This window comes from Microtus oregoni, unplaced genomic scaffold (genome assembly GCF_018167655.1).
Source record: "Microtus oregoni isolate MIOR12 unplaced genomic scaffold, Mior012 000029F_ref0000214, whole genome shotgun sequence".
In the NCBI taxonomy this organism is placed as follows: domain Eukaryota; kingdom Metazoa; phylum Chordata; class Mammalia; order Rodentia; family Cricetidae; genus Microtus; species Microtus oregoni.
Window position 1 is genome coordinate 13,697,741 of NW_024543088.1, and position 26,319 is coordinate 13,724,059.

Sequence of the window (26,319 nt, forward strand, 5' to 3'; positions counted from 1 at the left end):
TACATATGTTCCTAAATACAAGGAGATGAATACATACGATGTTACAATTCTATATGGTTTCAGGCATGTCCATTGGTTACTGGACAATCAGTTTATGTGTTTCTCTCTGGAGAAGGCCACTCCTCCTACTCCCTGCTTTCCTAAATTACTAGAGTTATTTGTTTGATGTATTTGCCTTGTAATTTTTTCCTTGTCCAGTTTTCCATGCCCATTGATCTTCCGTCTACCTCACACTGATTTGAACCACAATTATACAAAGTTTAAAGTAATCTATGTAGTGAGTCATTCTCTGTCCTACCAGCTCATCCATGGAAGTGTTCACACTTATGATACTCTGCTATTAGAGAATAGACTATCAGAAAAAAATGCAATAAAAATGGGACAAAATGTAACGGTTTTGTTGCAAAGTCAGAAATTAAAAGACTTGAATTTTAAAGCAAGCTAATATTTATTTAAGAATCACAAAAAATCAAAGAAAAATAATGTTTATATAGAGTATAACCTCATTCCATAACCAACCATATTCCAAGAAATTAAATGTGCATCAAAATCTGAACTAGTGTGAGATTGACTGTTTTTATCACACATTATCTTAACATACAGTCAAGAAATGTTCTTGCTCAATTTACTCCTACTAGAAATGTTTACCTATTTATTGTAATTATTCTTGAATAGTATGTTTACAATGATACATAAATTCCATTTACAACAAAAGTTTGATGACAATAAAGTTCAAATCTGGATACAATGTTTCTAAATTTCGAAGAACTGCATAGCTGTCTACATATTGACTAAGACTTGAAAATTAATTGAAGGATGCGAGTCTGTAAAATAACTTGGCTAATGCATGAAGATCTGTACAATGAATTAATGTGAGGTATACTAAGAAATTTCATGAAATGTACCCCTTAAATGCATTTTGTGATGCTTTCTAAGACTTGAATTTGTGTGAAAGGACTTGTCACATTCTTTACATTTGTAAGGCTTGTCACCAGTATGGAGTCTGTAGTGAATGTGAAGAGTTGCTTTATGGGTAAAGGACTTTCCACATTCTTGACATCTGTACGGTTTCTCACCAGTATGGAGTCTGTGATGAGTGTGAAGAGTTGAGACCTGGGTAAAGGACTTGCCACATTCTTCACATCTGTAAGGTTTCTCACCAGTATGAATTCTTTGATGGTTATGAAGATTTGAGGCCCTGGCAAAGGACTTGCCACATTCTTGACATCTGTAAGGTTTCTCACCAGTATGAATTCTTTGATGAGATAGAAGTGTTGAGACCCACGTAAAGGACTTTCCACATTCTTGACACCTGTAAAGTTTCTCACCAGTATGAATTCTTTGATGAGATAGAAGAGTTGAGGCACAGGTAAAGGACTTGCCACATTCTTGACATCTGTAAGGTTTCTCACCAGTATGGATTCTGTGATGAATATGAAGATTTGAGGGCTGGGTAAAGGACTTGCCACATTCTTGACATCTATAAGGTTTCTCACCAGTATGGATTCTGTGATGTCTGTGAAGAGCTGAGGCACAGGTAAAGGACTTTCCACATTCCTGACACCTGTAAGGTTTCTCACCAGTATGGATTCTGTGATGAATATGAAGATTTGAGATCTGGGTAAAGGACTTGTCACATTCTTGACATCTATAAGGTTTCTCACCAGTATGGATTCTGTGATGAGTGTGAAGGGCTGAGGCCCAGGTAAAGGACTTGCCACATTCTTGACATCTATAAGGTTTCTCACCAGTATGGATTCTCTGGTGAGATTGAAATTTTGTGTGACAGACAAATGAATTGCCACAAACTTTACATTTGCCTGCCTTCTCTTTGGAATTAATTCTCTTATGCATAGTGGGGCATGCATATCTATTGAAGCAGTTTCCACATTCTATATAATTGTTTTGTGTCTCTTCATTTTGATTGTTTATATAATGCATCCCTTGTTTCTGGTCATGCTGAAACAAAAAGAAGTTGTGTTACAATCAAAATCATCCTTACAATTATCATGTATATATTGGCTCTTAGGAAAAACAGACTTCTATGATCTTATGTAATGAGAATAGATATACTGTGATTTGATTTTGGGAATTTGTCCCTTCAAGAAGAGGATTCTGGAAACTCTTCTTCTAAGAGTTCCTAAAAAAGGCTTTAATAACATCATTGAATGTGTAACGTTTCTCATGACAGAAAATTCTATGATATATTTTCATTTTCATTTGATTGAGAAAAACTTCTCACATTTATCTCACAAATAGCTTGTAACAAAATGTAATTTTTGTTGAGAAAACTCTAATGAATGTTTAATAGAATACATGTTATTCAGTTTTTATGTTTTTAAATATTCTTTGTAGAAAAAATGCTTTAAAATTTATTTGTATTTTTTTACTGAGGAAACTGCTTCTGAAATTGTAAGTGATCTAATTTGAAATATTTTCATATAAGGTAGAAATTATTGACCTTTATTTCTAGTACAACCCAGGATGTCTGATGAATAGAGATTCTTTCAATCATGACATAATCCATTCTCTATTCTTTTTTCACCAAATATTGAAATCACCCCTAAATGAAAGGTTTTTAAGTCACTACTTACAGCTATTCCTGATACCAACTTCTGGATACAATCTTGTCTATTCTCTTGTGAAAATAAGTCTTGTGTTTGATGAGAATATAAAACTGGAAGAAAGACAAATATATAATTATCTGAATTAGTATAGTTAGGTGAAACATTTTCAAAATATTAGTGACACAATTTTATATATATGTAGACATATATGCAAGATGGCATATTATATAAAATAAACTTCAAATCATTTATTCTAATGAAACAATCTTCTTAATGTAAATGGATAGAATATCTTTTATAACATATATTAAATACATTATAAAAATGAAAGGATTGAGTTTATGTCATCTTAGAGGTTCCAATCACAATTTTAGAATAATAAATGATATTATGGTGGTTTGAGTGAAATGACCCCATTTAATCAGATATCTGAATACATAGTCTAATGTTGGTGGATATTTTTGGGTAGGCTAAAGAGGTATCAACTTACTGGATCACCTATGCCCTTGGACACTGGTTTTGAGAATTTTAAAGCCTTCTAATAACAACAGTGAGCTATCTACTTCCTGTTGTGATTCTAGATGGGACTGCTGCTCTAGCCCCTTGCCAACTGCTTCCTCTGATTCATCGTCATGGATCTTTCTTCTATATATTGCCTTTATCTTGGAATTTTATCACAGCAATAGATAATAAGTAACTAATACAAAGACTATAACCCAATCGTAAAAAATTACACTCATAAAATTCCATTATCTTAATGGATTTAACACATCTGTATAATCTCTTGAAATGAAAAAAATGAGTAATAATAAGAAATTAGACAGAATATTAATTAATAAGGAAAGAAGAAATGATGAACTGGAAAGAGTTACTACTAGCTGGTCTACAGAGAATCATGTATACCCCAAGGAAGAGATCCATAAAATATCAGACATCAAGGAAATTCACTAGGACTGATCTTTTTCATCTGAGATATATTTTCTCTTTTTCTTATATAGAAAATAGATGCTTTCATAAAATATATTCTATAACTTTTCATCCCTCAAATGCCCTGAGATCATCCCCATCTTTATTTATGTCTGAATTTACCCCATTTCAGTCACTTCTTTGAAAATAAACAGACATCTAAAAACTAACAATAAAATAATATAATAAGAATCAAAGAAGTCAGATAGGATCAGAGAAGAATCGGAAATAAAGAAAAAACACAGTATTTATAGAGAGAAAGAAAAACATTTATACCCAGAAAATTGCATAAAACAAAGCTAAGGAAAACTCTAAAAGGTGTAATGTACATAAAGATTCTGTATGGTGAAAAATAAATAAATTCCCAAACTATACATTATGGGCGGAAAAGAATGTACAAAAATTCCACTGAGTTGTGTTGGTGATATCCTTCAATTGCTGGTTATGGGGAATTCCTGTAAGTGTTACTTTTATCCCCACTGAGAATCACTTGGAGAAAATTTATTTGTTCTTTGGGGACTCATGGTCTGTTGGAAACAGCTGAGGTAAGATTAGGATTAAATGCTCTTATTTTTCAAGTACATTTTTCTAGATTCTTTTACGAAATGAATGTAATAGATGAGGACATAAGTTAATATCTACAATTTTTTTGATCGATATATGTTTTTAGCCATACCATTATTATACGAAACCTAATTATTATAAAAAATATCATATAATTTAAAATTCTGAATGGTATATTGTTTATAGTTTTATTTTTCATGGTTGTTTAAGCTATTGTGACGTTTCTGTTTGTTTGTATATATATGAGGCAGAAAACTGTGTTTTTGGGATCTGAGAAGAGTTGTGTTAGAATTTTGATAGGGTTTTTCACTGAATCAGTATATTACTATATCAATTGACCCATCCTTGAGCATGTGTATTTTTCTATCTTCCAATATCTTTTTCAATTCATTTCTTCAATGTCTTAAAGTTTTTATAAAGGTCTTTAACTGTTTCAATTCAAATTACCCAAAACTATTTTTTGAGGTTATTGTGAAAGGCCTCATTTCCCTGAATTCTATTTAAGTCTATTCTCATTTGTATATTGGAAGGCTACTGCTTTTTGTTAGTCAATTTTGCATTCCTATCCTTGGTGAAAGTGTTTCTCAGTTGGACAAGTTTCTTCATAAAGTTCTTAGAGTCTTTTATACATAAAATCATAGCATCTGCATATAACATTCTTCTGATTTGTTCCTTTGCTATGAATCACTTCTAGATCTTCTTTATTTGTGTTCTTGTTCAAGCTAAGATTTCAAGTACTGTATTGAATACATATAGAGAGATTGCGTACACTTGCATTGTTCCCTTTTTTAATGGAGAGGCTTTGAATTCTCACTATTTAGTTTGATGTGGGCTATACACTTTCTGCAAATTGCATCTTTTAAGTAGAGGTATATTTCTTGTACCCCTAATATCTCCAAGACTTCTGTCAAGAAGGGGTGTTAATAATGTCAAAGGCTTTTCTGCATCTAATAAGATGAACTTCTGGAATTAGACTTTACGTTTGTACTAGTGGTAGATTATATTTATTGATTTTGAATTTTTCATTTATTTCTACATGTCTTGACATAAATTCTATGGTAAATTATCTTTTTGATATGTGCTTGGATATAAGATGCAAATATTTTATTGAGGACTTTTGTTTATATGTTCATAATGAAATTGGCATGTATTTCACTTACATTTTGGGCGTATATGTGGTTTAGTTATCAAGGTAACTGTCCTCATGAAAAGAATTTCACAGTGTTCTGCAGTTTTTATTTTGTAGAATAATTTGAGGAGTATTCATGCTAATTCAAGAAGCATTATTAAAAGATAGAAGGTACCACCTACTAACATTATTTTACATGGTATCAAAATTACTTTTAATGTCCTGTTGATTTACCCACTGATTTGCATCTCTAAGCCTTCATTCCCAAACATCTAGCAGAATTTGACAACTAAAGATGACTCACAGTTGGACATGGTATAAACAACAAGGAAAAATTTAATTTTAATGAGTATGTTTATAGCAAACTTATTCCATTGACTGTTGAGAGCTCATTCAGCACAGAGTGATGATACATAACAAGGCACGCAGTCATGAATGACTATAAGAAAATTGTGCTTTCTGTACACAACATGACAGTTGCCCATATAAACTCAAGTAATTAGGATAGAATGGATCAGACATGAGCAATCCTAAGCCAGATTAAAATCCTTGGGAGACAGTAAGAAGGGGAGTGGAAATCCATGCCTTGCTGAGTAACTACTATTATCTTAAAGATACTTGGAGAAAGGAAATAATGTTGATTTTAAGAATGTTCAAGTCCTTATTGTTCAACCCTATTGTAGACCACGTAGTCTCAATACCCAGAATTTTATCGGAGTTTCAGATTGAACTCTGTGAATGTAAAAAAAGTAGCAGGAAAAAACAAACCAAAGATATCTGGAGGAAGTGGAACATGGGAAGAATGGAAAGTTGAATTTGGTCTAATGACACTGCAAGGTATTCTTAAATGAGTAATAAAAGTATTAAAAGTATAATATTGTGAATATACAAATTCGTTTCTCCAAACAATTTCCAATACAGATATAAAACACAAAGGAAAACAAGTGCATATACAACATTTATGTGAAAATTAACATATGAATTTTGATATTCAGAGGTTAGTAGATGACATTAAGTTAGATCAATAACATGTATGACCCTAAAGAAGTCTTAATTTCTAAAGAATATTTTGCAGAAATAGAAAAAGTTACATTTAAGTTTTATAGTATCTGATACAAAGAATGAAATCTACAATCTTCCAAGATGAATACAACTATAAGACTTATATTTTCTGATTTTATGTGAGACTACACAACAGTGAAAACTGTGTAATTCTTTCAAGAGAGCAGACAAACAGACATGAACAGGTACAGAGCAATACTTCTTCAAACATTGTGAAACTTTTTAATGCTAACTTTTATTTCAATATTGTTTATCTCAAGGCCTGGTGGATTTCAAGATAGGGCAACAAATCATTTTACTTCAGCTTTATACCTTAATTTAATTTACTTATTCAAAATGAATTTTAGGTCATTTTATGTGACTGAGACTTATAATGTAATTTGGGATAATCATTCAATGTGAATTTTAACATAATTTTTGGTAGAAATATTTGTGCATCTGTTACAGGGAGGAGGAGCCTTTTGTTCCAGCTGCCTGGATAGTTTACTCCCGAAATAATCACATAGAAACTAAATTAATTAAAACACTGCTTGGCCATTAGCTCTAGCCTCCTATTGGCTAACTCTCAAATTTTGATTTAACCCATTTCTATTAATTTGTGTTCACCATGAGGTCCTAGCTTACCAAGATAGTTTCAGTATGTCTGATGTGGCATCTCCATGGTGGCTCTCTTACTCTGACTCTGCTTTTCTCCTCCCAGAATTCAGTTCTGTCTTTTTTGCATATGTAAGTTCTGCCATATCAGCCCAAGCAGTTTCTTTATTGATTAAGCAATGAAAATAATGCATAAATAAAAGGACCTCCTACACCATGCATCCCACTTCAGGGCAGAATTTTTTTATGCCCTAGGTATCCCACGTGTGCCAATGCTTCATTCTGGCTTACCTTGTTCATTGCCTTCTGTCTCTCCAAAGTTCACATGCCAGGGCTCTTTGCTTTGTTCAAGAAAACTGATCAGGTCTGGTTTTGACACTGAAAAACCTGCATATTGGAAGAGACCTATGACCATAACTTGGGATAACAATAAATCACATGGATTTCTTACAAACCACCATACTGATTATATAAGATGGCCTATAATTTAAAATTCCAAATATGATTTTCTTAGTGCTATCTCCAAATATTTTCACACACTCAAAAGCATTTTTGTTAATATTGTATACCTTGAGTTTCTTTGTAAATAACAACTGGATCAAATGCAAACACATTATTAATCATTAAGATGCAAATTAATATATATAATGTGTCTGAAAAGTAAAATGTATTATGAAAGTTTGAATGATGAATGTTATCTCCAGGAGTCAGGAATTCTTTGACAAGATGAAGTTACATAAAACATTGTGCTCTACATAATGAACTCCAAGATTTTTATTGAATGGCAAATGAAAGTGAGGCCGACAATTCAGAAATAGATGTAAAACATACTTGTAGGAAACAATTATAATAAAGAAGGAATCTTGAAATAAAAAAGTCTCACCCACAGAGACCATGTTACTGTAGTTCTCCAACATGACTTCCCTGTACAAAGCCCTTTGTGCAAAGTCGAGGCTGTCCCATTCATCTGGAGAGAAATAAATTGCCACATCCTGGAATGTTAAGATTCCCTGTCATGAAAGGAAAAAGTTTATCAAGTGCCAACATAATATTTCTTTACCTAGACTAAGGATACAAGAGTTCATCACAAAACTTGATGTGTTCTTGTTTAGCATTATCCTAAAAGACATACTCCAAATATGTCTATTTTTCTATACTAAAAATCCATGTGCTGGAAATATTAAATCAAGTAGGACAAGTTAAGCTGCAGATCCATGGGATAAATTGGGGTATGTGAATGGGAGGCAGATTATCTTCATGTGAAGTTCAGACTTGACCCGTGCCCTTAATTATCTATCCTCATGGCAAATTTTTCTTTAGAAACCACAGGTTGAAGAATCATGGGCTGTATAGTTGCAACCATGAGGGCATACACTGTTGTCAAATAAAAATATGTCAACCATAAGATGTGTAGCAAAGGCAGAATTTCCATATCCATAAAAGAATCAGAAATTCTTACTGCATATGATTCTAATGACATCAACAGTGGAAGACTTCAACACCTTTCTTTCCCCAATGGACAAATAAAGCAGACAAATCCTAAAAGAGAAATAAGAAGACTAACAGATAAATAAATCAAATGTAATTTACAGACACCTAAATATCATTCCACCCAAACACAAAAGAATATACCTTCTTCTCAACACCTCACAGAACCTTCTCTAAAATTGATCACATACTTGGTAGCAAAGTAAATTTCAACAGATACAAAAAAAATGGAGTAACAACCTAGATCTTATTGGTCCACTGTGGTTTAACATTAGAATTCAACAGTAACACTAATTTCTGAAAACCCACTAACACATGGAAAATAAACAGTGCTCTACTGAACTACCCCCTGGGTTTCAGGAAGCTATAAACAAAGAAATCAAAGACTTCCTAGAATTCAACCAATATGCAGGCATAGTGTACCAAAACCGATGGGAGACTATGAAAGCAGTGCTAAGAGGATAGTTCATAGCATTAGTGCCCACATAAAGAATGTGAAGGAAGCTCACACTAGTGACCTAACAGCACAGCTGAAAGCTCTAGAACAAAAAGAAGCTGACTCATGCAGGAGAAGTAGAAGACAGGAAATAGTCAAAATGAGGGCCGAAATCAACAATATAGAAACAAAGAAAACAATACAAAGAATCAATGAAACAAAGAGCTGGTTCTTTGAGAAAAATCAACAATGTAGACAAACCCTTATGCAAACCAAATCAAAAGGGAGAGATAGAATATTCAAATTAACAATGTAAGAAATGCAAAGGAGGATATAACAACAGAGAGTGAGGAAATCCAGAGAATCATTAGATCATACTACGAAAACCTGTACTCCACTAAATTGGAAAATGTAAAAGAAATGGACAAATTTTTTGATAGATACTATATACCAAAATTAAATCAAAACCAGGTTGACAATTTAAATAGATGTATAAACTGCAAGGAAATAGAAGGTGTTATCACAAGCCTCTTAACCAAAAAGCCCAGAGCTGAATGGTTTCTGTGCAGAATTCTACAAGAACTTCAAAGAAGAGCTAATACCTATACTCCTCAAAATGTTCAACATAATAGAAACAGCACTTGGGAGGCAGAGGTGGGCAGATCTCTCTGAGTTTGAGGCCATCCTGCTCTACAACAGCTAGTTCCAGGACAGGCTCCAAAGCTACAGAGAGACCCTGTCTCAAAAAACAACCAACCAACCAAAAAAAAAATACCTGGCAAACTGAACCCAAGAGCACATCAGTAAAATCATCCACCATGATCAACTCAGTTTCATCGCAGGATACAGGGATTGTTCAATGTACAAAAATATAATAATGCTACCCACAACAAAATAAATTGAAAGATAAAATCATATAATGTAGAAGGAGCTGCAAGCTGCTTTCTGCTGCCTGGCTCCGAGCCATCGGCTAGCTTTACCCAAAATAATTACATGGAAACTATATTCTTTTAAACACTGCATGGCTCATTATATCTAGCCTCTTCTTGGCTAACTCTCATATCTTGCTTAAATCATTTCTTAATAATCTGTGTAGGACCACGAGGTGGTGGCTTACTGGGAAAGATCTTAACCTGTGTCGATCTTAGAGAGGGGAGGCATGGCGTCTGACTCACTTCCCTTCTTCCCAGCATTCTGTTCTGTCTACTCCACACACCTATGTTTTGACCTATCAGGCTAATCAGTTTCTTTATTAATTAATGAATGAAAGCAACACATAGAAAGAAGACCCATTTACATCAATATAATCATCTCATTAGATGCTGAAAAAGCATTTGAAATCCCTTTACGATAAAAGTCTTGGAGTGATCAAGGATACAAGGAACATATCTAACCATAGTAAAAGCAATACACAATAAAACGGCAGCCAACATCAAAGTAAATGGAGAGAAAGTCAAAAGGATTAAACTAAAATCAGAGACAAGACAAGGCTGTCTACTCTTTCCATAGCTATTCAACATAGTTTTAATGTTCTAGCTAGAGCAATAAGACAACAAAAGGAGATCAAGTGGATATAAATTAGAAAGGAAGAAGTCAAACTTTTGCTATTTGCATATGATATGACAGTATACATACATGATCCCAAAATATCTACTAGGGAATTACTGCAGCTGAATAAATACCTTTAATAATATTAAAGGATAAATTATCAACTATAAAATTAGTAGCCTTCCTATATACAAATGATAAAGAAGCTGAGAAAGAAATCAGAGAAACACCACCCTTCATAAATGACACAAACAACATAAAATATCTTGTGGAAAACATAAACCAAAAAAGTGAAAGACCTGTTTGACAAGAACTTTAAATCTTTGAAGAAAGAAATTGAAGAAAATACCAGAAAATGGAAAAGTCTCCCATTCTCTTGTATAGGTAGGATCAACATAATAAAATGGCAATACTACTAAAATCAATCTATTGATTCAATGCAATCCCCATCAAAATCCCAAAAGTAATATTCACAAACCTTGAAAGAATAATAATCAACTTCGTGTGAAAAGACAAAAAACCCTGGATAGCCATACAATCCTGTATAATAAAGAACTTCTAGAGGCATCAACGTCCCTGATATCCAGCTTTATTATATAGCTACAATATGAAATGGTCTGGTATTGGTATAAATCAGACTGTTTGACCAATGGTATGGAACTGAAGATCTGAATATTAACCCAAAAACCTACAGACACATAATTTTTGACAAAGAAGTTAAAATTATACAATGGAAAAAAGTAAGCATCTTTAACAAACCACGGTGGCATAACTGGATGTCAACATGTAGAAGAATGAAAATAGATCCATATCTATCCTCAAGCACAAAACTCAAGTCCCAATGGTTTATAGACCTCATTATAAATCATACCTCACTGAACCTGATAGAAGAGTAAGTGGGAAGCACCTTTTACTGCAAGGGCACAGAAGACTACTTTCAAAATATAATAACCACAGCAACACAGACACCAAGAGCAACAATAAATAAATGGGACCTCCGAAAACTGAGAAGCTTCTGTAAATCAAAAATCACAGTCAATAAGACAAAACGGATGTCTACTAAATGAAAAAAATGTCTTCACCAACCCCACATCAGACAGCGACTGATTTCCAAAATGTATACAGAACTTAAGCAATTAGACATAAAATTCTAAATAATCAAATTAAAAAATGGTGTACTGGTCATCCTGCAGGGGCTTTACTGCCTGCTACCTCATCTCTCTTCCTATCCCATCCAGCTTACATCCAGAACACCGCACCCCCTGTCTCCCTCCCTCTCTCCCCTCTTTGGTGGCATAGTACCTCCCAGCTCAGCCTGCTCGGAGCGCTGGGACCGAATCTGAATCAGGAGAGCAAAGGGGAGGGCGGTAGTTCCTTTGTCTCCATAGCCTGCCTGCAGCCAGCAGGGTGGGCCCTTTGTTTGCTAGCTACCCAAGCAGCACAGAATTTCGATCTGGGCATTGGGAGAGACATCATTGGGGTGAGTGAGTGCCTCGGCAGCTGGGAACAGGGAACTCAGACATTCCTCATCCCTTCTACACTTCCTGGTCATCCTGCAGGGGCTGTACTGCCCCATACCTACTCTCTCTTCCTATCCTAGACCAGCTTACATCCAGAACCCCCCACCCCCTGTCTCCCTCCCTCCCTCCCCTCTTTGGCGGCATAGCACCTCCCAGCTCAGCCTGCTCGGGTGCTGGGACCGAACCCAAATCGGGAGGGCATAGGGGAGGGCAGTAGTTCCTTTGTCTCCATAGCCTGCCTGCAGCAAGCAGGGTGGGCCCTTGGTTTGTGAACTACCCAAGCAGCACAGAGATCCAATCTGGACACCAGGAGAACCATCACTGGGGAGTGACATCACTGGGAAGGTACATCAGTGGGCAAGAAGACCTGATTCTGTAAAAGAAGATCCATAGGGGAGCATTCGGAGGAAAAGATAGGCAGGCACCAATGCAAGAATACACCCAAAAATCTGAAAAACAACAGGAAACCACCAGAACCCAGCGACCTCACAACAGGAGGACATGAACACCTTAATCAAGAAGTAGAAAAAACTGACTTTATGAAAGTGATAGAGGCCCTTAAACAGCATATAAAAAAACGCCCTTACAGAAATGGATGAGAAGTATAACAGAAAGTTTTAGGATTTGAGTAATCAGGAAACCAAGGAAAAACAATCAAGCAGATAATGGAAACAGTTCAAGACTTGAAAACTGAAATGGAGGCAAAGAAGAAAACACAAACAGAGGGCCAGCTGGACATGGAAAATCTGGGTAAACGAATAGAGACTACAGAAACAAGCATAACCAGCAGAATACAAGAGATAGAAGAAAGAATCTCAGATTCTGAAGATAACATAGAGAAAATAAATGCACTGAACAAAGAAAACAGCAAGTCCAACAAACTCTCACCACAAAACATTCAGGAAATATGGGACACAATAAGAAGACCAAACCTAAGAATAATTGGAGTAGAAGAAGGAGAAGAAGTGCAGCTCAAGGGTACAGAAAATATACTTAATAAAATTGTAGAAGAAAACTTTCCCAACCTGAAGAAAGATGTACCTATGAAGGTTCAAGAAGCATACAGAACACAGAATAGGCTGGATCAAAAAAAAAAATCCCCTCGCCATATAATAATCAAAACACAAAGCATACACAATAAAGAAAGAATATTAAGAGCCGCAAATAAAAAAGGCCAAGTTACTTATAAAGGTAAACCTATCAGACTTACACCTGACTTCTCCATGGAAACCATGAAAGCCAGAAGGTCCTGGATAGATGTACTGCAAAAACTAAGAGGCCATGGATGCAAGCCCAGACTACTATACCCAGCCAAGCTTTCGTTCACTATAAATGGAGAAAACAAAATTTTGAAGGATAAAAACAAATTTAAACAATACGTAACCACAAATCCAGCCTTACAGAAAATAATAGAAGGAAAATCACTAACCAAGGAGTCCAACAATGACCACAATAACTCAGACATCTAGAGACTCTTCACCAGTGCAAATCAAAGAAGGAAAACACACAAACCCTACTACTAAAAAAGTGACCGGAGTTAACAACCACTGGTCATTAATATCACTTAATATCAATGGGCTCAACTCACCTATAAAAAGGCACAGGCTAAGAGATTGGATAAGAAAACAGGATCCAACATTCTGCTGTCTACAAGAAACACACCTCAACCACAAAGACAGGCACCTACTCAGATTAAAGGGCTGGGAAAAGGCTTATCAAGCAAACGGACCTAAGAAACAAGCAGGTGTTGCCATACTAATTTCTAACAAAGTTGACTTCAAACTTAAATCAATCAGAAGAGATGGAGAGGGACATTTTATACTCATAACAGGAACAATTCATCAGGAAGAAGTCTCAATCCTGAATATCTATGCCCCTAATATAAAAGCACCCACGTACGTAAAAGAAACATTACTAAAACTCAAGGCAGCCATCAAACCGCACACACTAATAGTAGGAGACTTCAACACTCCTCTCTCACCAATGGACAGGTCAATCAGACAGAAACCTAACAGAGAAATTAGAGAATTAATGGAGGTAATGAAGCAAATGGACTTAACAGACATCTATAGATTATTCCACCCAAAGACGAAAGAATATACCTTCGTCTCTGCAGCTCATGGAACCTTCTCGAAAATTGACCACATCCTTGGTAACAAAGCTAACTTACACAGTTACAAAAAAATATTAGTAACCACCTGTGTCTTATCAGATCACCATGGATTAAAGTTAGAATTCAACAACAATGCTACCCCCAGAAAGCCTACAAACTCATGGAAACTGAACAGTCAACTACTGAACCATACCTGGATTAAGGAAGAAATAAAGAAAGAAATTAAAGTCTTCCTTAAATTCAATGAAAATAAAGAAACAACATACTCGAACTTATGGGACACTATGAAAGCAGTCCTGAGAGGAAAGTTCATAGCACTAAGTGCCCACCTAAAGAAAACAGAAAAAGCACATATTGGAGACTTAACAGCCCACTTGAAAGCTCTAGAAAAAAAAGAAGCAGACTCACCTAGGAGGAGTAGAAGACTGGAAATAATCAAATTGAGGGCTGAAATCAACAAAATAGAAACACGGAAAATAATCCAAAGAATCAATGAAACAAAAAGCTGGTTTTTGGAGAAAATCAACAAGATTGATAAACCCCTATCCAAACTAATCAAACGACAGAGAGAGAACACGCAAATTAATAAGATCAGAAATGAAAAGGGGGACATAACCACAGACACAGAGGAAATTCAGAGAGTCATTAGATCTTACTACAAAAGTCTGTATGCCACAAAACTGGAAAATGTAAAAGAAATGGACGCTTTTTAAGATAAATACCATTTACCAAAACTAAACCAGGACCAGGTGAACAATCTAAACAGACCTGTAAGTCGCGAAGAATTAGAAGCTGTTATCAAAAACCTCCCTACCAAAAAAAGCCCAGGACCAGATGGTTTCAATGCAGAATTCTACCAGAACTTCCAAGAAGACCTAATACCTATACTCCTTAATGTATTCCACAATATAGAAACAGAAGGGTCATTACCAAATTCCTTTTATGAAGCCAAATTACTCTGATACCAAAACCACTCAAAGACTCAACCAGGCAAGAGAACTACAGGCCAGTCTCACTCATGAATATCGACGCAAAAATCCTCAACAAAATCCTGGCAAATCGAATCCAAGAACACATCCGAAAAATTATCCATTATGATCAAGTAGGCTTCATTGCTGAGACGCAGGGCTGGTTCAACATACGAAAATCTATCAATGTAATCCAGCATATAAATAAACTGAAAGAAAAAAAACCATATGATCATTTCATAAGACGCTGAAAAAGCATTTGACAAAATTCAACATCCATTTATGTTAAAAGTCTTGGAGAGATTAGGGCTACAAGGGTCATACCTAAATATAATAAAAGCTATATACAGCAAGCCGACAGCTAACATCAAATTAAACGGAGAGAAACTCAAAGCCATTCCACTTAACTCAGGAACACAGCAAGGCTGTCCACTCTCGCCATACCTCTTCAATATAGTGCTTGAAGTTCTAGCAATAGCAATAAGACAACATAATGGAATCAAGGGGATTCGAATTGGAAAGGAAGAAGTTAAACTTTCGTTATTTGCAGATGATATGATAGTGTACATAAGCGACCCCAAAAACTCCACCAAAGAACTTATACAGCTGATAAACAGCTTTAGTAATGTGGCAGGATACAAGATCAACTCCAAAAAATCAGTCGCCCTCTTATACACAAAGGATATGGAAGCAGAGAGGGAAATCAGAGAAGCTTCACCATTCACGATAGCCACAAGAGCATAAAATATCTTGGGGTAAATCTAACCAATGAAGTGAAAGATCTATTTGACAAGAACTTTAAGGCATTGAAGAAAGAAATTGAAGAGGATACCAAAAAATGGATGGACCTCCCTTGCTCTTGGATTGGGAGGATCAACATAGTAAAAATGGCAATTCTACCAAAGGCAATTTATAGATTCAATGCAATCCCCATCAAGATCCCATCAAAATTCTTCACAGACCTGGAGAAGACAATAATCAACTTTATATGGAAAAACAAAAAACCCAGGATAGCCAAAACAATCCTATACAATAAAGGATCTTCTGGAGGCATTACCATCCCTGACTTCAAACTCTATTACAGAGCTACAGTATTGAAAACAGTGTGGTACTGGCAAAAAACAGAGAAGTCGACCAATGGAATCGTATAGAAGACCCGGATTTTATCCCACAAACCTATGAACACCTCATTTTCGATAAAGGAGCTAAAAGTATACAATGGAAGAAAGAAAGCATCTTCAACAAATGGTGCTGGCACAACTGGATGTCATCCTGTAGAAGAATGAAAATAGACCCATATCTCTCACCGTGCACAAAACTCAAGTCCAAATGGATTAAAGACCTCAATATCAGCCCGAACACACTGAACCTGATAGAAGAGAAAGTGGGAAATACCCTACAATAGATGGGCACAGGAGATCGCTTCCTATGTATAACCCCAGAAGTACAGACATTAAGGGCAACATTGAATAAATGGGACCTACTTAAACTGAGAAGCTTCTGTAAAGCAAAGGACATGGTCACTAAGACACAAAGGCAACCTACTGACTGGGAGAGGATCTTCACCAACCCCGCAACAGACAAAGGTCTGATCTCCAAAATATATAGAGAACTCAAGAAACTAGACTTTAAAATGCTAATTAACCCAATTAAAAAATGGGGCACTGATCTGAACAGAGAATTCTCAACAGAAGAAGTTCAAATGGCCAAAAGACACTTAAGGTCGTGCTCAACTTCCTTAGCAATCAGGGAAATGCAAATCAAAACAACTTTGAGATATCATCTTACACCTGTCAGAATGGCTAAACTCAAAAACACCAAGGATAACCTTTGCTGGAGAGGCTGTGGAGGAACGGGTACCCTCATCCATTGCTGGTGGGAATGCAATCTTGTGCAACCACTGTGGAAGTCAGTGTTTCGGTTTCTCAGGAAATTCGGGATCAACTTACCCCTGGACCCAGCAATACCACTCTTGGGAATATACCCAAGAGATGCTCTACCAAATGACAAAAGCATTGTTCAACTATGTTCATAGCAGTATTATTTGTAATAGCCAGAACCTGGAAAAAACCTAGATGCCCTTCAATGGAAGAATGGATGAAGAAAGTATGGAATATATACACGCTAGAGTACTATGCTGCGGTAAAAAACAATGACTTCTCGAATTTTGCATGCAAATGGATGGAAATAGAAAACACTATCCTGAGTGAGGTGTCCCAGACCCAAAAAGATGAATATGGGATGTACTCACTCATAATTGGTTTCTCGCCATAAATAAGGACCACGGAGTCTACAATAGGTGAACCTAAAGAAGCTAAGTAAGAAGGTGAACCCAAGGAAAAACATATAGTTATCCTCTTGGCTAAGGGAAGTAGACCAAATTTCCGGGGAGAAAATGGGATCTTGTGGGTGGGGTGGGATGGGAGTAAGGGGAGATGGGGAGAGAAAAGGTAGAAGGGAAGGAGGGGGGACCTGGGAAAACAGGAGAATTGGGATAAAGAAAAGGTTGATAGGGGAGCACGGAACCACAATTCTTAGTTAAGGGAGCCACTTTAGGGTGGGCAAGAGACTTGACCCTAGAGGGGCTCCCTAGTTCCCAAGATGAGGTTCCCAGTTAGTTCCTTGGGCAGCTGAGGATTGGGAACCTGAAATGACCCTATCCTAGAGCAATACTGACGAATATCTTGCATATCATCATAGAATCTTCATCTGGTGATGGATTGAGATAGAGACAGAGACCCACACAGGAGCACTGGACTGAGCTCCCAAGGTCCCAAGGAGGAGCAGAAGGAGGGAGAACATGAGCAAATAATTCGGGTCCACGAGGCGTGCATCCACCCACTGAGACAGTGGAGCTGATCTACTGGGAGCTCACCAATGCCAGCTGGACTGTGACCGAAAAAGCATGGGATAAAACCGGACTCTCTGAACATGGCGAACAATGAGGGCCGATGAGACACCAAGGACAATGGCAGGGGTTTTTGATCCTACTTAATGTGCTGGCTTTGAGGGAGCCTAGCCAGTTTGGATGTTCACCTTCCCAGATATGGACGGAGGGGGGAGGACCTAGGACTTAACACAGGGCAGGGAACCTGGACTGCTCTGTGGACTGGAGAGGGAGGGGGAGAGGAGTGGGGGGAGGGGTAGAAGGGTGGGAGGAGGGGGAGAAGGGTGGGAGGAGGGGGAGAAGGGTGGGAGGAGGGGAAGGGAAATGGGAGGCTGGGAGGAGGTGAAAAAAATAAAAAGAATTTATAAAAAAATAAATATAAAATAAAAAAAAGAACATAAGTGAAAAGGGGCATATAACAACAGAGAGTGAAGAAATCCAGAGAATTATTAGGTCATACCACAAAAGCCTGTACTCCACAAAATTGGAAAATGTAAAAGAAATGGACAAATTTTTAGATAGATATCATCTACTAAATTTAAAACAATACCAAGTTGACAATTTAAATAGATGTACAAACTGTAAAGAAATAGAAGCCTCTTAACCAAAAAATCCCAGAGTTGAATGGTTTCTGTGCAGAATTCTACAAGAATTTCAAAGAATAGATAATACCTATACTAATCAAAGTGTTCAACATAATAGAAATAGAAGGAACATCATCAAATTCTCTTTCTGAGGCTTCAGTTACCCTGATACTAAAAACCACACAAAGACACAACCAAGAAAGAGAATTACAGACCGATCCCACCCAAGAACATTGATCCAAAAATGCTCAATAAACTACTGTGCACACCTTTAATTCCAGCACTCGGGAGGCATAGGCAGATGGATCTCTCTGAGTTCGAGGCCAGCCTGGTCTACAAGAGCTAGTTCCAGGACAGGATCCAAAGCCACAGAGAACCCTGTCTCGAAAAACCAAAAAAAAAAAAAAAAAGAATGAAGAAATCTCACACTAGTGACCTAACAGCACACCTGAAAGCTCTAGAAGAGAAAGAAGCAGACTCATGCAGGAGGAGAAGAAGATAGGAAGTAATCAAAATGAGGGCTGAAATCAATAAAATAGAAACAAAGAAAACAATACAAAAATCAACAATACAGACAAACCCTTATTAAAACTAATCAGAAGGCAGAGATAGAATATCCAGATTAAGAACATAAGAAGTGAAAAGGGGTATATAACAACAGAGAGTGAGGAAATCCAGAGAATCATTAGGTCATACAACAAAAGCCTGTACTCCACAAAATTGGAAAATGTAAAAGAAATGGACAAATTTTTAGATAGATACCATCTACTAAATTTAAAACAAGACCAAGTTGACAATTTAAATAGATGTACAAACTGTAAGGAAATAGAAGCTGTTATCACAAGCCTCTTAACCAAAAAATCCCAGAGTTGAATGGTTTCTGTGCAGAATTCTACAAGAATTTCAAAGAATAGATAATACCTATACTAATCAAAGTGTTCAACATAATAGAAATAGAAGGAACATCGTCAAATTCTCTTTCTGAGGCTTCAGTTACCCTGATACTAAAACCACATAAAGAAACAACCAAGAAAGAGAATTACAGACCAATCTCACCCATGAACATTGATCCAAAAATATTCAATAAATTACTGCGCACACCTTTAATTCCAGCACTCGAGAGGCAGAGGCAGAGGCAGATGGATCTATCTGAGTTTGAGGCCAGCCTGGTCTACAATTGCTAGTTCCTGGACAGGCTACAAAGCTACAGAGAGACCCTGTATCAAAAAAAAAAAAAAACAAAACAAAAAACAAAAAACAAAAAACAAAAAAAAAAGACCCCCCTTCAAAAAACCTGGCAAACTGAATCCAAGAACACATAAAAAAAAATCATCCACCATGATCAAGTCAGTTTCATCGCAGGATGCAGGGATTGTTCAACGTACAGAATTCTATCAATGCAACCTACCACAAAATAAACTGAAAGATTATCATATGATTATCCCATCAGATGCCGAAAAAGCATTTGAAATCCCTTTATGATAAAGGTCTTGGAGAGAACTGGGATACAAGGAACATATCCAACCATAATAAAAGCAATACACGGTAAGACAACAGCCAACATCAAATTAAATGGAGAGAAAGTCAAAGGGATTATATCAAAATTATAAACAAGACAATGCTGTCCACTCTTTCCATATCTATTCACCATAGTTCTTAATGTTCTAGCTAGAGTGATAAGACAACAAAAGGGGATAAAGTGGATATAAATTGGATAGGAAGAAGTCAAACTTTGTTATTTGCATATTATATGAGAGCATACATACATGACCCCCAAAACTCTACTAGGGAACTTCTACAGATTAATAATAATAATAATAATAATAATATTGAAGGATTCAAGATCAACTAAAAATAATTAGTAGCCTTCCTATATACAAATGATAAAGAAGCTGAGAAATAAATCAGGTAAACATCACCCTTCACAAAGGCCACAAATAACATAAAATATCTTGTGGGTAACACTAACCAAACAAGTGAAAGTCCTGCTCGACACGAACTTTAAATATTTGAAGAAAGAAATTGAAGAAGACACCAGAAAATGGAAAGATCTCTCATGCTCCTGTATAGGTAGGCTCAACGTAATAAAAATGGCAGTACTACCAAAAGCAATCTATTGATTCAATGCAATCCCCATCAAAATCCCAAAAGAAATCTTCACAGATTTTGAAAGAACAATAATCAACTTCATATGAAAAAACAAAATACCCTAAATAACCATAACAATCCTGTACAATAAAGAAATTCTAGAGGCATCAACGTCCCTGATATCCAGCTCTAATAGAGAGCTATAATAATGAAATGGTCTGGTATTGGTATTAATCAGAGTGTTAGACCAATGGAATAAAATTTAAGATCTGTATTTTTTTTTATTTTTTTATTATTGAGAAAAGGAAAAAAAAAACAAGTTTCCGCCATCTCCCAGTCTCCCATTTCCCTCCCCCTCCACCCACCTTTCTCCCCCTCCCCCTACTCCTCTCCCCCTCCCTCTCCAGTCCAAAGAGCAGTCAGGGTTCCCTGCCCTGTGGAAAGTCCAAGGTCCTCCCACCTCCGTCCATGTCTAGGAAGGTGAACATCCAAACTGGCTAGGCTCCCACAAAGCCCGCACATTAAGTAGTATCAAAACCCCGTGCCAGTGTCCTTGGCTTCTCATCAGCCCTCGTTGTTCGTTATGTTCAGAGAGTCCGGTTTTATCCCATGCTTTTTCAGTCACAGTCCAGCTGGCCTTGATGAGCTCCCAATAAATCAGCCCCATTGTCTCAGTGGGTGGGTGCATCCCTCGTGGTCCCGACTTCTTTGCTCATGTATAGTTCCCCACTATGTTCAGCGAGTCCAGTTTTATCCCATGCATTTTCAAACCCAGTTCATCTGGCCTTGGTGAGCTCCCAATAGATCAGCCCCACTGTATCAGTGGATGGGTACACCCCTCGCAGTCCCGACTTCTTTGCTCATGTATAGTTCCCCGCTATGTTCAGCGAGTCCGGTTTTATCCCATGCTTTTTCAAACCCAGTTCATCTGGCCTTGGTGAGTTCCTGAAAAGGGAAATAGACTAGATCTCCTGAGAAAATTGGAAGCATGTGGGTGGGAGAAGGGAGGATAGAGGGGGAGGAGGAGGGGAGAAAGGCATGGTTGAAGGGAACTAGAGGTAACTTGATAGTTGAGACTAGGAAAAACAGAGACAGAGAACAAAGAAAGAGATATCTTAATTGCATAAGCCTTTTAGGAAGCTAGCAAGAAATCTGCCACTAAAGAAATTGCAAGAGATGCCCTATCATACAACAAAAGTATATGCTCAACTATGTTCATAGCAGCATTGTTTGTAATAGCCAGAACCTGGAAAAAACCTAGATGCCCTTCAATGGAAGAATGGATGAAGAAAGTATGGAATATATACATATTAGAGTACTACTCAGCAGTAAAAAACAATGACTTTTTGAATTTTGCATACAAATGGATGGAAATAGAAAACACTATCCTGAGTGAGGTAAGCCAGACCCAAAAAGAGGAACATGGGATGTACTCACTCATATTTGGTTTCTAGCCATAAACCAAGGACATTGAGCCTATAATCCGTGATCCTAGAGAAGCTAAATAAGAATGTGAACCCCCCCCCCAAAAAAAAAACCATATAGGAATCCTCCTGGATATTAACCTTCATCAGGCAATAAAAGGAGACAGAGACAGAGTCCCACATTGGAGCACCGGACTATAAACCCAAGGTCCAAATCAGGAGCAGAAGGAGAGAGATCATAAGTAAGGAACTCAGGACCGCGGGAAGTGCACCCACACACTGAGAAAATGGGGATGTTCTTTTGAGAATTCACCAAGGCCAGCTGGACTGGGTCTGAAAAAGCATGGGATAAAACCGGACTCACTGAACATAGCGGACAATGAGGACTGCTGAGAAGTAAAGAACAATGGCACTGGGTTTTGATCCTACTGCACGTACTGGCTTTGTGGGAGCCTAGGCTGTTTGGATGTTCACCTTACTAGACCTGGAAAAAGGTGGAAGGTCCATAGACTCCCCACAGGACTGGGAACCTGATCTGCTTTTCGGGCTGATGAGAGAGGGAGAGTTGATTGGGGGAGGGGGAGGGATATGGAAGGTGGCGGGGAGGAGGCAGAAATATCTAATAAATAAATAAATCAATAAACAAAAAAACAAATAAAAAAAGAAATTGCCAGGAATCCACTAGGATAACCCCATCTAAGACCCTAAGCAATAGTGGAGAGGGTGACCAAACTGACCCTGCCCTGTAGTCTAATTGAAGACTATCTCTAATGTGATCATAGAAACTTTGTCCAGCATCTGATGGAAGCAGAGTACTGGGCTGATCTCCTAAAGTCCAGTTGAAGAGTGAGAAGAGTGAGAATATGAGCAAAGAGGTCAAGACCATGATGGGCATACCTGCTGAAACAGCTTGCCTGAGCTGAAAGGAGCTCACCTATTCTGGCCAGATAGGAAAGGAACCAGCAGAGGACCGAGTTAGGCCTTCTGAATGTGGGTGACATTTGTATCCCTGGGGCTGAATGGGGGGCCACTGGCAGTTGGCCAGGATTTATCCTTACTGCTTGTAATGACTTTTTGGAACCCATTCTCTTAGGAGGGATACCTTGCTCATCCTAGATGGAGTATGAATGACTCAGTCCTTTCTCAAAGCAATATGGCTTACCATCTGTAAGGAGTTGATGTCGTGGAGTGGGGGAGGGGGGAGGTAACGTGGAAAAAATAGGAAGAGGGGAGGGAGGGGCAACTGGGATTGGTACATAAAATGAAAAAAGATAGTTTTATAATAAATATTTATAAAAAGGATGAAGTTAGTGTTTAAGAGCCAAAGATGATGGAGAATACCAATACCCCCACACCCTTCCCCACCACACAGCCCTCTACCTCAACTGGATTGAAGGATATATGAACTAGCAGAAATAGAGGCAGTATATACAGGGCATGTAGTTATGCACCACGTTTAGTACTTGAAATGAAATAAGAAGTGTACTCATGCACAGATCCCTAACCCAGAAGCTATCTCTGATTCATAAACATTTGCACATGAAGATTTAGGTTTTACAAGGAATTGCCATTACTCTCAAAAGTATGCAGCAAGCCAAGCCTCAAAAAATTCAACAGGGAGCTTGGCGGTTTTGGTGCACACCTTTAATCACAGCACTCAGGAGGCAGAGGCAGGTGGATCTTTGTGAGTTTGAGGCCAGCCTGGTCTACAAGAGCTAGTTCCAGGACAGGCTCCAAAGCAAAGAGAATGGACAAAGAATGATTTTTATAATGACTTCAGGGCAGATCTCATGTTCAGGACTAGTTGACCACCAAATATTGGACTCCACATGTTTTATTTTATTTTGTATTTTTTTTTGTCTGCTGTGATTGTGGTGTGTCTGTGTGTGTCCTTGTGCACGCTTTTATTTGGTTGCTTTGCTTTTTTTTCCCCAAGGCATAGGCGTTATATTTAAAAAAATAAAAACTGCATGGTACAAAGAAATGCCTACTGACCAGGGGATGACATTTATAAAATATAAAACCTTAAATGTGATTTTTTTTTGAAGAAAAAAATGTACATCTATAAAAGAAGCAGGTGAAAATGGAAATAAATCCCAGTGCTTTGCTTTTCAGGTTAAAAAAAAAAAAAAAAAAAAAGAAACCCTATCTTGAAAAAAAACGCCATTTTATTTATACATTTTCCAGTTGAGTGTTTTGGCGAATTCTGTTTCTTTTGGCTTTTCTTGGGCTATTTGTCTTCTAATTGTTTTTTTTCTATTATTCTTTGATAGTTTTTATTTTATCTTACTATATCAAAGTACATTTTTTTGTTATAATTATCCCTTAGAAACCAGGTTTTTTTTTTTTCCTGAGGAGAGAAAGAAAAGTTTGGATCTGAATGGGAAAATGATGGGGAAAAATGGTCATAGTAGAGTTGAGACAAATACAACTAGGAAATAAGGAAAACTGTTTTAAATAGAAGCATAAGAAAAAGACATTTAAATAGAACCCTATTTTTTTAAATATTCATATGAAAACAACCATTTTCATAGAGGAAATGCGAGGAGATCCCATGCTAGGTAGTTTCCAATGCAAGGAATCAAATGAAATAATTAGGGAGAAGTTCCTTTTCTGCAAAAGATGTGATAGTTTATGTTCACCACTTGGCAACGCTTCAAAATAATTATTGCTGATAACATGAATCCATTATATCCTGACTACAGAATCAAACACTGTATATGAATCCAGGAACAAAACAACCAAATAATGATCTCTGAAGTGGTCGACATTGTCACAGAGAACCAGATACATGTGAATGAAGTCAACATCAATATTTAAGATAAGCTGATGACAGCTTTTCACACACAGACTCACATCATTATTGCTGGGATAGTGATTGCCCAAGGAATAACGCATGGAAACTGTGGTGTGAATAAAAAAACATCATTTTTATGCCACGCATAAGCTACTTATGTCTGCCACATTCCAGATTCTCAAGTGAATTTCATATATGTAGTTTTGTTTTCCACAAGACTATGCCATTCCTAAATCTACTTTCTCATAACTGAAAAAGTTATGCTAGGCTACACATTTCATGTGAACGAACATGCATTTTCATAAACCAAGAGAGTCCCGGGCAGAAGTCATGCCATATGTTTGCATTTTCTGTCTTTATATGAGGATGTGAGTTGGTCTCTGGAGGAATTGGGCATCAAGAAACTACAATATTCCTCTGTCACAATGGAATCACTAATGATAAGCATCATCAGTTCATTGAAGATCTCTATCTTGAAAAAATGAGCAGGCAAGAACAAAACAAAACAGTGGGAATTTGACACCGTGTAAATAGTATATATTTAAAGACTCAATCATAACTGTCATAATTTAACACAGACATGCAAATATCAAAGGAAATAAACTCCTTAGGCAAGAATATGCGAAGCAGCGAAGATCTGCAAAATAAATATACCAACATTAGAAGAAATTGAGCATAGGTGCTGTGCAGAGACATACTTACTATAGAACCAGCCATCTCTTCTGACCTTCTGTTCCTGGATTCTCTCTAGAGGATTTGCTTTTTAAAAAAAGTATCACTAAATACCATTCACCTGCTACACGCACACTCACCATCTGCAGAGCCTCAGAAATCAGGGAGTATTTACTCCTGGCTTGGTTAAACAGATACTCATGAAAACAAGAGAGATTAAAATGCTGAGTTTCTCCCTTGCTAAGTTCAAGTGGTCTGCTCAGCAGTCAAGTTATCCAGTGAGATCACAGGCTGCACTGGCCGGTTGTACTCAACCAAGGTAAAGCAGCAGTGGGGAAAGGAAAGCTGAACTCAAAATCTTATGGAGATCAAAATCTTATGAAGCTTATCATACCTCTACCTTGTTTTTACTGGCAAGGTTCACAAAGATGTTGGGGCTGCTAATTAGATTAACAAATAGAAGCTGTCGAATGAAGCACAAGTGAAAGCAATTTTATTTCAACGCAGTTATTTGTGACTTTGAAATTTTGTGAGAACTGCAAGTATTTTTGACTTCTTTTAATGGAAGCTGTAGAGTTCAAAATGCTTTAACACTAGACTTTGTTCATTAAGCATGCAGAATATTACCACAGTATGTTATGATAGATTCTTATGGACTCATATATTCTGACATGAAAAGCAAATACTGACGACCTACTGTTAGGAACCATATTTTTACTTAAACATGAGTAACAACGAGCTGTGTATGAAGGATGTGGGGATAGATAAAGAAGGACGCCTAGTAAATGAGAATGGAACCTTTGAAGCTTGGGTTTCACTCTACTTACTTATTTCGCTGTCACAAGTAGACTGTAGACTTCATTAGAACCTGATGTAGCACAGATAGAACATGTGCATGCAAAACAAAACCAC

The 26,319-nt window shown here is 37.1% G+C and overlaps 1 protein-coding gene across 1 annotated transcript in view; it reads right to left on the bottom strand.

Annotated features, from left to right (window-relative positions):
* LOC121464671 (zinc finger protein 850-like) overlaps positions 1-26,319 on the bottom strand; it is a 77,266-nt gene that overhangs the window by 22,381 nt on the left and 28,566 nt on the right. Inside the window, exon 7 of the mRNA XM_041677693.1 lies at positions 906-1,784. Within this exon, the coding sequence (XP_041533627.1) occupies positions 906-1,784 (879 nt within the window). The remainder of the gene's footprint in view (positions 1-905; positions 1,785-26,319) is intronic.